We start from the raw sequence: 16,298 nt of genomic DNA, 5'->3' as shown, positions 1-16,298 counted from the left end.
GTTAATACTTTAACAACTTTACGTATAATAAGTACACGCTGTGATTTGTTAGGTAACTGAGTTTTTAACTGAGTTGGTAACTTTTTTTTTCGAAAGTCCAGTCAATGGTGACAGTAAGTAATAATTATTCAAAGTAACATCCGCTTAACAACCTTTGTAAAACCGGAAACGTTTTATAAATAAAGGGATTTTTAAAGATGTGTTCACATTGAATGAAATGCTGCATTGCGCATGTATGACGTCAATTTGGTGTGCAAGTGCGGGGCACGTGTTGTAGCTTTAGACTTTAGTTAGTAATTAAGGGGTTTAAAACTTTTGTTATATAAATTAATACCGCAGTTGAATTCGTATAATTAGACGGAATACTAATAATATTAAGCCCCGTCAGTTGTCAGAAATATTATGCTCAAACGTTGCACTAAAACTTCATAAAATAAAAAAATAGATAACGGTATAATTCGATGTTTTATACGGCAACTCTGGTAACGTGTATGCAAAATTTCATGATGGTCAGTCGAGTAGTTAACACGTGAAAGCGTAACAAACAAACACACTTTCGTATTTATAATATTGCTTAGGATATTGCTTTAATATGTATTTGTTATATCACACTACCTTCGTCACTACATCTGTAAAATAAATGACAGTCGACTCCCGGTAATCCGGCCCTTGGCTAATCCGGCACTCCCTGTAATCCGACATGTCTATTATTATTGAATATTTTTTTCGATAATCTTCGCTTATGTAGATACACATGATTGAGCAGTATACAACCTGTGCGCCACCACTATTGTGCTCGACGCGTGTTTTGTTTTCAATTTTACTACATGTGATATGAAAGCTATCACTCCTTTATACTTTAAAGTATACCATATAGAATCTTATCATTGGATATGTAATTTGTCATGTCATTTACAATGTAGACTTTTGTAAACAAATTCGTACTGTGGGGCTCTTACTCTTAGGCAGTAGGGTACTCTATAACCCGAAAGTTTCGATAGTCCAACACTGCCCTGCAAAACGTTCGAATTAATATCAATTTAAAATGAACATCACGTGCAGTCATAAATTACAACAATCATTACATTTTATTCCATAACAATTTACTAAAATCACGTATATATAATAAATCGATAAATTTTAATGCAAGCCATATGTTAAGATGTCGTCACGAATTGCAGTCTCCCAATAAAACATGTTGGAGCGGACTTTTATATAGCCTTAAGCAAAAGGGGTCGGAATGAATGCACTGCACTTTAATATTTTACAACAATCTCAAGAACATTGTTAGAAAGTGCACAAAGACCGTGACTTAATCAGCCATTAAATATGTATGTATCATTAATTATTATAATACATAGAATATAGATAAAAAATGTTTCCGTTAAATATTATCCTTGATTATAAATTAACTAGTTGGCTTCCGAGACTTCGCTCGTGTTTTAGGCGATAATTGACAGGAGTTAGGCATCAAAAAATCTTATGTCGTTCCTTGGACTTCAAGCTTGCTTCAAACTAAATTACATCTAATTCGATTCAATGATTTGGTCGTATAATATTACTATATTAAAAATTTAATAAACAACCCGTGTCGATAACTGTTCTCTACAGAATCTTTAATTTTATAGAATGATGATTATTTATAAGCTATTCTAACCCAGTTTCTATGTGACCCGACAGACCCACAATATTAAGAAATGACTTATTAAATTACTAATTTTATGAACATAATTAAAAATAAGTCATAAAATATTTTATGTTGTCGATTATAATTTAGAATAATATACGAGTTACAACACGACATCGTTCGTGAAAATTTTAATTAACATTAACATTTTAATCGCTACAATAATTAAGATAACAATTAAATTCTCAAAAATAATTTCATACCAAAGTAACTAAAATAGATAATATATTTTTTCTTACTTCAAATATTATTCGAAAACGAATGCCAAGAATTGCAAGTTATAGCTAAGGCCTCCTCTCCTTTTTGAGGGGAAGGTTTGGAGCATATTCCACCACGCTGCTCTAATGCGGGTTGGTGGATACACATGTGGCAGAATTTCGTTGAAATTAGACACATGCAGGTTTCCTCGCGATGTTTTCCTTCACCGCCGAGCACGAGATGAATTATAAGCACAAATTAAGCACATGAAAATCAGTGGTGCTTGTCTGGGTTTGAACCCGCAGTCATCGGTTAAGTTGCACGCGTTATAACCACTGGTCCCGGCTCTAGTTATGATATAATCGATGAAAATTATCAATAAATAAATGTAGAAAGACGTACATTTAAATTCCCTACTACAAAAAAAAATTAAAAAATACCCGCTGAGTTTCTTTTAGGTCTAGAATCTAGATGTTTTCTTTTCCGAACCAGTTGGTAGTTTTTTCTCGGACTATAGTCAGTTAAGTATACAATCTATGTAGAATAAGGGAAATTCAATTTGCTATACGTTACACAAAAACTACCTAATAATGAAATCATGACAACATTTTTTAAGTAGGTAGTTATAAATGATTTTTTAATTTACACCCAATTAGAAAAATAATCAACTAGTAATCATTAAAAACATACTTTAATTTGTAAAAATATATAACATAGATAGTTTTAAAATGTTTTTTTTTTAAATAGTTTTTCAATAATATTTACAACTTAAACATTTTAGAATAAATAAATGTTGTATGGCGTTCAAAATTCAAACATACGTGTTTCTGTTATGTCGTATATGTATATTGTAAGATTACTCTTATTGTCTACCTTACCCCATTTGTTTGGGGCCGTTGGGTATATTTTTTCATCCTTTATCCCTCCTGTTATTAGATGTATATATATATGCCCATATATTCATATTCATTCACTTCTTGTAATATATACATATATATAAATAAAAAATTATCTTTATATATAACGTTACTTAATGATTAAATTACTGTTTATGGTACTTAAAATCTAGCAGTGTTAGCAACCTATCGATCGAGACATTTCGAGCAAACACATCGATTACTAGTCGTAATTTATAGGTAGGTTTATATATTATGATGACTTATAACAGAAAAAAACCTTCGGTGTTTTGCTAGCTGCAACAAACATAAAACATTTTTTATAATTATATTTTTCAGATTGGTGTACACCTTACTATTATAGAAAAACAACAAGCTATAACAAACAAAAACGTGAAATCTACAACTTTTTACAACGTAGCCGAAATTACTGGCAACTCTTAGAATTCAGAACAGATCTTATTTTTAATTGTATAAGAAAAAAAAAGCTAATTTTATTAGTTAGAAATAGAAGTAAATTGGGTAAAACTTAGGTTACTTGTAACATAACGTAGTAAGAGGATCTCAGCTGACGGAGCCAGCCCGAGGCCCGAGCGTAATATCGATTCCGACGCCGCTCGCCTCAGCCCGCGAGACTACATACAGAGTACCGAAAGTAGTAGAGTTCCAGACGCGAAATTAAAAATTTAAAACGAGTATGGCATGTTAATTAAGTGTTCATGGTATATTAAACAAACCCTGTACGTTTTCATTATTAAAATTGTCTTCCTTGAACCATTATTTGTGTATGACATTACCAATATATTTGACACAATTAAAAAAAAATCAAACATTCTTTTAAAATTGATTTTACACATAGTATAAATCCTGTCTTGAATTTTTATCAAAAAAAAAAGATTCCATTGTAAGTTCAGGCTGCCTTGATTCAAGAATTTGCAAGAGCAATTGAATTTTACTATAGAAAATCCACTATATTTTTTGTTTGGATCAAATTTAACTTGTGACGTTTTTATTAGACATTTGATTATTAGATGCACATCTTTGTTTTTATATAATACCTAGATATTACGAGTAGGCATAGTATTATGCTGCCGTGGTATATCTATAATGCCGTTATCTACCTAAACTTAATTTTGAGTTATGAGCAAAAAACGCGGTAAAAATTTAAATCTATGTAACTTATCGATTATAACACCAATTTGAAACCTAAAAGCACCAAAAAAATCGTCAAGTAATATACTTTCCAATTACTCTTCTGTCATATTATAAATATGACTTAATTATAATGAAAAACGCTTTTTTCGTTCTTGTTAATTATCGATGTTTCTAATGTCTCGTGAAGAATTCACTAAAATGCCTTTAAGTATACCTTAACGGCCTTTTAGTGTTTCTATTTAAAATAATAGTATAGACTTTTAAAGAACTAAAAATAATCTTATAGATATTTAGCTAAAACGATGTTATAGCACATAACCCTGTTTTAGCTTAACATTGGGAGACACAGAACTGAATCATGTTAGACTTTAGTGGCATTATTGGTATTTTACCGCTTTTAAGTCCGGTAAATTACAAATTTTAATTAGTTTCGATAAATAATTTGATTCATTGTTACTCTAAAACGTAGTTAAAACGGGAACCCTTTACGTTAACGGCATCATAGCGAAACAATTGCAAAAATATTTGAATAAATTTATTCAACCAGTGAAACTAAATAAAGATAATTATTAAATAATTATATACCATTATTTCGCAAATAAGAATATTTATTGAATATATGAGTAAGTTATATTATTAAGCATCGTATTTTGTTTGACAAAACATCACTTATAACTAGATTTGTTAGGAACTTTCAGTTCTTTACTAATACAAATATCACATTAACTAAGTAGGTAATAGGCACTTATGGTTTTAATGACGATAACAATTATTAATTAACCAAGAGAGATCAATAAAAGTCTTTGTATGTATATAAAACTAAAATATTACAAAATCACATTTTATGAACTTAAAATTATTTATTAAAAAATATATATATTTTAAATAATAAAGTATTCGCATTAGCAGCCTGTAAATTTTCCCACTGCTGGGCTAAAGGCCTCCTCTCCCTTTGAGGAGAAGGTTTGGAGCATATTCCACCACGCTGCTCCAATGCGGGTTGGCGAAATACACATGTGGCAGAATCTCGTTTAAATTAGACACATGCAGGTTTCCTCACGATGTTTTCCTTCACCGCCGAGCACGAGATGAATTATAAACACAAATTAAGCACATGAAAATTCAGTGGTGCCTGCCTGGGTTTGAACCCGAAATCATCGGTTAAGATGCGCGCGTTCTAACCACTGGGCCATCTCGGCTCATAAAGTATTCAATAAAAAAAAATATTTTTTTCACAAACAAAACTTTTTTCAAAATATTCTTAATACTTAGGTATATATATAAAAACTTAACACAGTATTATAATTAACATTAATTAATCCAAAAAAAAAACCTTTATCAAAATAACTTTAACAACTTGTCCCGGCATGTTCATTTTCTTTAATTGGCATCTTTTTCCAGAATAACAATTTGTGAGGGGGAATTATGCTTGATAGTTTTTCAAGTGTATCAGCTTTTTTTCGAGGTTCGATACATTTTGGTTAAGTTCTGAATTCAAATTTCATTGAACGTGGATTCAGGTAATGTAGAACAATAATTGCCATCAACAGAAGTGCAACGCTTTCGCAGGAATCATCCCTCAAGCGAAGTTTTCGCTTTACTAATAGATCCAATTGAATTTCTACGAAGTTGTTCCAAGCATTTTTTTTGCTAAAATTAACATGATTCTTAACTTCATAATCTAAGGGTAATATGTAACAGTAATTACGATCAACGGTTTGGCTACGCTTATGGAGGAATAGTCGCTCAGGCATAGAATTCTCGCAACAAGCAGTATCAACCGAGTGTTTACGTTCTCGCTTCAAAATTTGTTTATTGTCAAAAGTAAAACTCTTGATAAAATCACTTGACAAATTAGTTTGTGGTCTATATTTTTTTGAATTATCTTCTCAGATTCATCTGACATGTTGCTTCCTGAGGAATTAGATGGACAGTAATATTTGTCAAGAACAGAATCATCTGAATCAAAATCATGTGGGCTATTTTCAAAAGCTACATTATTTTGTATTTAGTTCGACTTCTAAATCAAGAGGAGAATCTGGAGGCATTAATTCGTTGCACGTTAAACTTACTTCGATGCGTGGGTTCACAATATAATGAGGCTTGGTAACAAAACGATGGACGGTACTTTTAGTCAATAAAGCTTCTTTCAACTTATTTGTATGTAAATTTGCCAAATGATACGAGTTGTAGGTTGATTTTGTCTCACAAAATGTGTCAAAGATACTGCTGATCATCAAATAATGTCTTGTATATATAGTCAATATAAGCAGGAATACTATTATTTTTCTTCTTTATATTTTGGTTTGGCGTTAATATTGTCACGGGACTCTCTGGTTTGTCTTTAATCATACTGAAAATAGTTTTAGCTCTAACAGCTCTAGCTTGGTTTCTGTAATCAGACCTTCTGTAACTAAAAAAAAAATGTATGCAATAAACAAACAAAAATAATAAAGTATTACGTGATCAAAATTATATCAATCCTGTTTTTTAGCAATTACAAATGCCATAAAAAAGTTTTCATCCTCAGCAGGGTATTATTTATTATTTTATACAGAAAATAGATATATTTACTAGTTTCTACCCACCGCTTCGCTCGCGTGAATTTCAGTTTACGTAGGAAAAAGCATAAGCATTACTTTAAATAACTCCTGACTTCGTCATCCAGCTATATAATATAATAATGTAGTAAATAATTATGTGATATAATAGTATGCAAAAGAAGCATTAACAACTTCAAATTTCTGTTAGAAAATTTCACCCAAATAAAAACGACAAGAAACAGGAAAAGTTGAATAAAAACAACTTACCTGTAGTTTCGATCCTCCATAGTTGCAAAATTGCGGTAACAGACATGGAGTGACACGTCCTTCACGGCGAGCCCTGACTCCTGACCGCGACACTAGGATCGTTACCTCGCCGCTCCCGGCCGGCGAGATTATTTAACGGCACTATAGCGTATTATTGTGAGATAACGACACTTAATCTAATATTTAAGGACTATTATTTTTTCGATTTATTTTAGAAATACCGTTACTGGCTCATTACGTTCCTTAACTCAATATATACTTATAACAAATGTTAATCTATAATGCCGTTAAGTTTTGTTAACCACATTTAAGTCTAACAATTTCAGTTGACGGCGTTATAGGTGAACAAACGTAATCCTCTGTATTAAAAAAGAATAACAATAAAACAGTTAATGTCTTTTAACCACTTTATAATGTGCGAAAGACCATATAACGGCCATCTAGTTAAGCAATCATAGGAAAAAATTATAACAAAATATAAGTTAAGGAACTTTAGCAGCTATATTGACTCCAAAAGTTACTTAACGACTTTTATGCTTAATAACACACGAGAAAAAAGGCATGTAACGGCGTTGTTATTAAAATTATTTTCAAAACTAATCAAGATATCTAAAAACCGCATATATATGTCGATAGAGAATTTTTTTCTTATTAATATGCCATCAAAAGTTGAAATTCGATCAGATGTCAGTTAACGGCATTTTTGTTATACCACGGCAGTATGTTGGTATATACATAAAGTAACAACAAACACTACAAGCCAAAACGGTGTTATCAGCATACTTATTGGTTTATCTAAAGAAAATATGGTAAGCACTGATAGACTTTATAAGAGAAATAGTTACTTTTGTCTTTAATTACAACACATATTTTATTAGCATTCAGACGTAAAGTATTAGTAGTATTACACATAATCCCGGAAAAATCCACAGGATACAAATACTGGTAATGACAGATCAGTAATGACTGACAATGGACAAATTCGGTACATTTTGGTAATATATTGTGGCATATAAAACAATAATCACTAATACACAATTTTATATACTAATTAATAAAGCCTGGCATGCATTGAAAGCCCTATTCAAATTTTCCACAAACAACCATCAACATCGACAAAGAAACTTTTTTTTTTACACAGATTTAACTATAAAAGCTTGTATAATTTTTATGAATGATATATTTTATCAAGAGAGGAAGGTAAGCTTGCCACTTATGTATTGTCTACTAAATTTTTTAACTCATTTAAGTTTTTTTATTTATTTTATATTAGACTTTTAGATATATTATAGATATATTTAAATTTTGATTTGTATCTGAGACAATTTCAAACATGAGACAATATTACTAGTAAACTGTACTTGCAAAACATTTTTTTATAATTTTTTTATCTTATAAATCTAATGGTATTTGTTGGTCCTATATTAGAAGTGAATTTTTCAAAATATATAAATTAAATTAAGAAAAATCCCATATCAAGTTCGAAAAATATTTTATTAGCAAACAATCAAACTTTTGCCTTGTATGTTATTAAAAACATACACAGAAAATAATTCTATTATTAATTTTGTATCATATATCCAAATATTTAAAGTCTATGACACATTATTACTGTATTAATACTACATAAATATAATAAACTACTTAAAAAACTAATTAGTCTGGAAGCAACAATGAATCTTAAGTAATGAATTGTATTTTCAGTGTAAATATAATTAATTGTTTGTCTCTCCTTCTAGAAAAAAGAAAGATATATATATGTTTTATAAAAGATGCTATGCTGATATATTTCTACATACAATTTAATTACATATATAAATAAATAGAATATGTAAAAATTCTCAATTTCTTTCTATTAAAATTATTCTTTGAATTTATAAATCAATGTTTTTTGTGAAAATTAATATATTAAACTTGGAGTTAAAGGTTTATTTAAAATAAAGTTATTTTAAATAAAGTATAATTTAAGTAATAAATAATTTTATTATCATAATATTATATCATTTTGGACTGTATTACATTGCTACAGCATACAGATTAACTGTTATTTCAAATAAATATATTCTAACCATAAAAATAAATATTAAAGAATCGTGTTATGTGATTTGTGTTTATTAGGATATTTTATGAAAACATCGTTAACAAACATAACATTCACCACGAAAAATATATGTTAGAAAGATTGCTATAAATACGAAGAGTATATTTATTTTAAACACGACCAAAGACTAATGTAAATATTTACTTACTTATACTTATTTTTAATCCACAGAGGCGAGTGTACCTAGTCGAGTACCAGGCACAGCAACCACTTATTCACAAAACATAATAACACTACAAATTCCTGTCATTATACACAATGTTCGTTTAACATCACATGAAAAACTGAATACAAGTACCCACTGGCATCATAAATTATATCATTCGTCACAAACCGCACTACAGAAGTTTACACTAAAATCTGGAATTTCAACTACTAAGATCACTAGTTTACTTTGACAGATGTCGTAAATCGCGTTCCGAAGGCGTAGTCAAAACGTTCTCAGTATTGACACGCATCGAATAAACTAAGCTCAACGACGCGATAGACCGCCGCAAACGTAAAGTAAAACAGCTCTTTAACCCAACATAATGTAAAAGCCAGGCATCGCTGACCAAGTTTCAGTAGTAGGAAGTATTTTCGTTTTTGTACCATAGCTACAAATTTGATATCTCTCGCTGCGTTCAGAATAATTTTTATGATTTTTTTTTTGTTACTACTGTAAGTCAAAATAAATTTTACTAAAATTATAAAGTTTAATATCAATAAATATAGTGCTTAAAATTAAATACATATAAGATAGAATAATATATATTTTTTTAACATTGCCATCTAGCGGCGAGTAGTACTAACTAAAATTGATTGTTGAATATGTGTCATAAAAGATAAATTGACTTTGCGAAGTAGTTCAATTATTTACAAACAGATGTCAATATTATAGAAATGTTATTATTTTATGGTAGTTTTGTGTAATAAATTGATGTTATCAATGAAAATGTTATACCTATTTTCAATTGAAACAAAGAATATACCAACAAAAGTAGGCTAATTTATACTAGACTAATTTGTACATAGCAGCATACAAATGAAGAAAAGAGAATTCTATAAAGAAAAGAGTGTGCTAGTGAAAAAAAGCACGCTACTTTAAGTTTCATTGCATTCCGGTGACGTAGAAGGTCTATTTTTTGTACTCAGTGTTGCCTACACTTGATATTTTTATGCACAGTAAAGTGTTTTTACAATATTTATTACAGAAAATTTCATTTAACGAGTTCTAATTGTAGTTTAATAGGTAAATGGTATTGCTAAAAGCACAAACTATTCTAAACTTAAAATCAAATGGTTAAGTTGAACTGGTTTACAATTCAACATTATTTATCAAACTAATTGTTTATAAGAAACAAACAAAGTCGAAGATCTATGTAACGTTTGAGCGTTTATAGACGTAAATAGAAATAAAGCATTTAGACTTATAAAAGTATAGGGTACAATAAGCAAGTTATTTCTAACAATTGTAAAAATGCATCACGATAAATCGTACAATAAAAAATTAAGAAGGCAAAAAAAATAAATTTAAACGAGTGCATTTTGCAATGCGTGCTTAAACAATGTGTTTTCCAAAAATAGTCCCATAACTATTTCGTACACCTAATTCAGGCAAACCTTGATATTTGGCTATACTGTCTGCTACCTAGCGGCTAGCATACTGCTTGAGGGGCGGGTTGAGGGGAAGGGAGTGCTCAAACCTCAAACGCAAGCAAGTCTTATTAGTATGAGCGTGTTATTTTATTTGTGAGCATGCTTATTCAACATATGTTTTGATACTACGATGGCTCGATGGGGCGATGAAAAAACTTTAAATTTTATACATCAATACCGCAATCACGAGTGTTTGTGGAATGTTCGTTCACCATATTATAAAAATAAAATTTCGAGGGAAAACGCGTACCGAAGTTTATTAGAATCGTTGAACGACGATAATTTGAGCTTGAAAAGTGTTAAAACAAAAATTAAAAACTTAAGATCCATTTATCACACCGAACTTAAAAAAGTGAAATATTCCGAACGTTTTGAGGGCGACGGTTTAGTTTATAAGCCTAGTTTATCTTGGTTTGACGAAATACATTCCTTTCTTAGAGACTCCGCAGAATATCGTGAGACCATAAGCAATGAAAAAGTAAGTACTTAATTAAACTTAACTCTTTCTTTTATTGATTAACTTAACTAAATATCATTATCATCATACTTGCTATTTATTACATTTTGAGATCATATTAGCAAATCGCTTTACAAGACGCAATGTTTTTTTTATAACATATTCATGTTTTAATGTCTCAAAATACTACCCACAATTTTGACTTTTGTGTTGACACTATTATAATCCCGAAAGTTAATAGTCTATTATTATTAAATGTTGTTATTAAGACCTAACATAATTTATCTTGAAAATAATTTAAAATATACAAAGTTTAAAAAGATATTTTTGACTCATTTCTCGAGGATTTCAGCTGTTTTAATATATAATTTTTAAGGATTCGCTCTTGGTTCCTCGACTTCGAAGTCGCTAGAATTACTTGCGGCCGGTGAGACATCAACGGATACTATACTTTTTGACAAAGAACAGGTACATATTAACGAATCTTTTGGCCCCAGGTTACAGATATCACGAATAGCCCTCTTCTGTAATACAAAAAAGTTATTAATATCGGCTGATTAATATCCCCATAGTAGTATGCCAAAAGATATTATACTTTGGGAATAACAAAAATACACCAGGCGAGCCTTGTCAACATTAGCCATTTATATAAACGAAGAAGAGAAATGGACCAAGAATTAATGCTCCCTCACAGTACCTGGAGCCCCCCGAGATCTCTTACCGTTAACATCAACCCTCTGAATCCGATTGCTCAGATACGAAATCGGAAGCTGAGAGCAGTGTCTCTAATCTCGCAATGGCGTAGCTCATTAGCTACCTTAATAGAGATCTCCCACAGATTGTCTGTTTTCTTAATATCTAATGATTTGTAAGAACGTATTATGTAATCGTATTACCTTTAGTAATCAAGTAAAATATTATCGACATACGAGTATGTCACGATAGCCCCCACTTCAATCCCCCTTCTATCGAAAAATAAAGAATTTTATGTTTGCTGATTTCTAATTTTGACCAAATATCACCCGCACCACCTAGATGTCCGAAAATCCACAACAGCGCGATTTTTAAGACATTTTCTGCCTCGCACAAACACTCTGTGGAACTTTCGCCGGCGGTTTTTCCGAACCGATACGACTTGGGAACCTTCAAGAAAAGAGCGTACTCTTTCCTGAAAGGCCGGCAACGCACCTGCAAGCCCCCCGTTGTTGCAGATGTCCATGGGCGGTGGTAGTCACTTTCCATCAGGTGAGCCTCCTGCTCGTATACCACCTCTGACATAAAAAAAAATTGTAGTAGTAAGGTTTTATTGATTATAATTTAATAATATTAATAATTTAATATATGTAACAGTTAAAAATGTATTATAATTCTCATTCTCATCTCTAATCATTGATTATGTTTAATTTATATTTTAATACATATTGTGTAATGTGATAGTGCATGGTGAGACTTCTTGTAAATAGTAGAACATTAGCCTAGATCATTTTGAACTGTAATTTTTTTTTATGTGATATTGTGTCTTCTGTTGGTTGTCTTACTAAAAATAAAATAAAATATCCTTTACACTTACAGAATTTAATTTGAAGCTTATATTACACTCTTCAAATTTGAATAACTTTAGTTTGTTGAGTCGACGGTCTTTCTGGGACTTGACTCAAAACTTTAGTAGAGCATTTGTATGCCCTAGCAGGGAAACTAGTGTATTATATTTATGATAATATAATGTTTATACAGAAGAAGATACATAAATATTCCATAAAAGCCCCTAGTTTTCGTTTGCATACGGTACAGAGAACGTTTTTGAGTGAGAGAACGTGTTGTTCACAATCAAATGCTGTAGACAAATCGCAGAATACTCCAATAGAAATCTGCGATATTTCCCATGTATTGGAAATATGTTTGATAAGTGCCAATCTCACATAAGTTGTCCATTCTCGTAAAACCGAATTGCTCGTTATGAAAAAATCATTTGTACCGAAATGGGCGAGAAATTGGTTTATGTTCGCTTGGACGTCATCGCGAGATTTCACTTCGATTATTAGCGTGATTAGCTGAAGATAAAACTAAACTGATTAATTTTTCATTGTCTTTTAAATAAATATGTATGACATGTGGCATAATATTCATTTTAATTACACATTTGCGAGAGATGTTTTTTAAAAGTGTCATCTTGTGCTTTGAATAATGAATGGGTGCTTTTTCCATACCACTGGTGTAGGTTTATCTAACCAAGATGTTCTTCTTCGACCCACACACGTCTTCCATGTATCTTGCCCTGTATGAGGAGTTGTAGTAGCTGGTATTTACAGTTTCACATTATGTGGCCGGAATATTCAACCTTTCTTTTCTTTACAGTATATAAAACTTCTGTTTTTTTTTCATACCAAAACCTTTTTTGTTTTATTTTTTTATTTATTATACAAGCTTGTAAACTTGAGATTTTTTTTTTATTTGTTTTAATGGTGTATATATCTATAAAGAGATCGGTTTGATGATCAGGTTTGCTGGTTAACGAACGAACTTTGCATACGTTTTAAATTATGATAGCAACGAAATATATATATGTTTTGATAAAATAAATAGTTTTTTGTTAAAACTAAGGATTGATAATAAAAATGCGGGGAGAAGTAAATAGGCACACTAAGGGTAGGGCAGACCCACAGTTCTTGATGCTGATGATGAAGACCTTGTTCTCTTAGTTTATTCTGTTCAACTGAAATATTAAAGTATTGAGAATGTCAATTATATATACCTTCAAGACTATTAATTGTCTTGCGTTCATATTTTTGGACTAAATATTTAAGTTATTGTTAATATATTATCACCTTCTCATTTGGTTAAAGTACTTTCAGTTGTACAATATGGACAAAATGAAGTTATCTGGCCATTCACAGATATTTTTTGTATTGATTTATTAGTCGTAATTTTATTTCGTGCCTATATCATTATTAGCCTTTTCATTTTACAAGTTATGGCCCATTGTTTAAGTACAACCAACACTAAAGTTTCCTATAAAACTAATATAGTCTGACGTAATCAAAAGTTGTTATTTTGATTTTTCATCAGAGCCTGAAATAACTTGAAGAAGTTATTTTCGTTCGAAATTCCTTTTCAATTAATTTCCAATCGCATCCAAACGCAATATTTAATTTAATACGACAATAATTTATTTACAGGTACTACAAGTATCATCAGGTGATAGCAAATTTGAACAGTCGGTCAACGTAACGAAGGAAAAAACATTGACACAACAGCCGTTAGATCCACGATCAAGACTTAACAATTCAGCATCAACATACAATGGCTTAAACGTACAAACACAAAGTACAAGCGAAGAAACATTACAAAGGAAGCCTTTGCATTCACGATCAACACATAAAAGTTTAAAACACACTCCCATTTCTACAAAAGAAAGTCTTCGTCAGAAAACAAAACGAGAGAACGATTACATTTCTTCTACTCTACAGCGCTTAGAAAATATATCTAAAGGTTTAAATACAACACAACAACAACTGGCATCACATACGCAAGACGAATTTTATTTCTTCGCTCTAAGCGTTGCAGCACAATTAAGGAATCTGCCTTTGCCGATAGCAATAGAGACCCAAAGCAACATACAGAATACTTTATCCGCAGCTCGACTATCGTTAATGGGGTCCAACACACCATCACCGTCGTCTTCCAACTGCAACACTCCGATTTATGATCAATCAGCTCATTCGCTAAAGACTCAAGACACGACGGAAATTGTTTCTTTTATAAAAATAGAAGAAAATGTTATGCCACTCGAACAGCTTTAAGAATTAATGGAATTATTTAACTAGTAACCGTAAGTGTTGTTTAACTTCGGAAAATCTGAATTTGTTATTTAATTATATTTGTATTTAGGGTAAAAATCTAACTATTAAATAAACAAATGAAACAAATTACTATAAACAACATATATTTTATTTCAACTTCCCTTTTTAAAAATAAATTTGACGATGATGACTGTTCTGCTAAACGATTGGCAGTCATAACAGCCCTACTGAATTGAGACGGGCCAACTTCGCAAAAAACTAACATAAATGCAAGTTCTTTTCCCTCCATCTTTTAATCTGTTGGGACGGCAAGTCCGGTATGACCCGAAAGAGTTCAAGCACGGAAACAACTTTTACGGGCTTTCCATTGTACGACGTAAGTCTCAACTATCAAACTCGGTGCACTACTGAAAATTATTTGATCCAATAACTTTTCATCGAGACAATCCGGGTTGAATCCAGAATATCAGATATCCAGCCCTTAAACTACTCATTAGATCAAATTTCGACTTAAATAATGAATTCTATTTCTTATAATTTGAATTTTTTTTTATTAAATTAGGGCAACGGCTAAGTTGTAAGTGGAGTAAGCACATTGACATTGCGCTTAAAAAAATTCACCCTTTTTAATTCCCCAATTCGCCGTCAACCTTGGGAAGTTGTTGTCCCTTGCCGTGTTGTAACAATAGTTCCCTTCCAACTCTATAAAAATAGTAAGTATTACTGTTTGGCGGTAGAATTTACATCAATGAATGCTACCTACCCAGACGGCCTTGTACATAGCCCTACCGTCTAGTCATTTTAGCAGTAATTATTTCAAATCGATATCAACTAATTTCATTTACTACACTCCTTTTTTATATAGTACTGCCTTTTCTTATTTCTTTTGTTTCGTGTTTCCTTATAAATAGGACGCCAGGAGAGGATATTAGAGATTGCAAAATAGAGTTGTACGGTCCATTTATAATCTTGGAGCTAGAGATGATTTTAACAAAGTAGAAATACTTACAGATGCGTCAATATATCTACAAAAATGTTACGTATATTCTCTGTAACGTTGATCTCTCATCATAGAATCAGTAATAACCATTGTACGAACACGAGATATCAATTAATCCTTCAATCCAAAATTGAATACTCTATAATAAAACTCCGTAAATATGTTTAACTTTGTCGATTCATAAACTCAAATTCAGGCAGGATATACAACATTATATTACGCAACTGACATAATTTTGTATTTCAAATATGTATTGGAAAAGAGTAACCACTGATTTCTTGCCGGTTCTTCTTAGTAAAATACATTCCGAACTGGTGGTACGTATGTTAGGTACAGTTCTGTAAAAATGACGATTCATTGCTTATAAAAACCTACTTGAATAAAGTAGATTTCGATTTTGTTCGGATTCATTCATTGGATAAGTATTTATTATTAATAAATTATTATAGTATATCACTATTGAATTCTTAGTCAGTCTTAGTAATTGTTGGATTACTGTTTAGGTTCACTATACTGATTATTACTTCTGAGCCCTTCGACATGATATTATAAGTAG

At 31.0% G+C, this 16,298-nt stretch overlaps 2 protein-coding genes across 3 annotated transcripts in view; one reads left to right on the top strand and one right to left on the bottom strand.

Annotated features, from left to right (window-relative positions):
• LOC125071702 (unconventional myosin-XVIIIa) overlaps positions 1-9,386 on the bottom strand; it is a 219,568-nt gene extending 210,182 nt beyond the window's left edge. The window contains exon 1 of one of the 2 annotated variants that reach the window (XM_047682047.1): positions 8,996-9,386. The gene's annotated coding sequence lies outside the window, so the exon portion shown is untranslated. The remainder of the gene's footprint in view (positions 1-8,995) is intronic. The other variant, XM_047682048.1, reaches the window with a different exon arrangement.
• Positions 9,387-10,588: 1,202 nt separating this feature from the next.
• LOC125071938 lies at positions 10,589-14,863 on the top strand. Its single transcript, XM_047682382.1, has 2 exons — positions 10,589-10,963; positions 14,119-14,863. The coding sequence occupies exons 1-2, from the start codon at positions 10,616-10,618 to the stop codon at positions 14,740-14,742; spliced, it is 972 nt and encodes a 323-aa protein (XP_047538338.1). The 5' UTR covers positions 10,589-10,615; the 3' UTR covers positions 14,743-14,863.
• Positions 14,864-16,298: the final 1,435 nt, after the last annotated feature.

Source organism: Vanessa atalanta, chromosome 20 (genome assembly GCF_905147765.1).
Source record: "Vanessa atalanta chromosome 20, ilVanAtal1.2, whole genome shotgun sequence".
Taxonomy (NCBI): Eukaryota; Metazoa; Arthropoda; class Insecta; order Lepidoptera; family Nymphalidae; genus Vanessa; species Vanessa atalanta.
This window is presented reverse-complemented; position numbering and strand designations above follow the sequence as displayed.

Excerpts from the sequence above, each read along its gene's own strand:
- LOC125071938 (XM_047682382.1), top strand. The coding sequence starts at position 10,616 with ATGGCTCGATGGGGCGATGAAAAAACTTTAAATTTTATACATCAATAC. Across the intron at positions 10,964-14,118 it reads AGACCATAAGCAATGAAAAA|GTACTACAAGTATCATCAGG; the intron begins GTAAGTACTTAA and ends ATTTATTTACAG.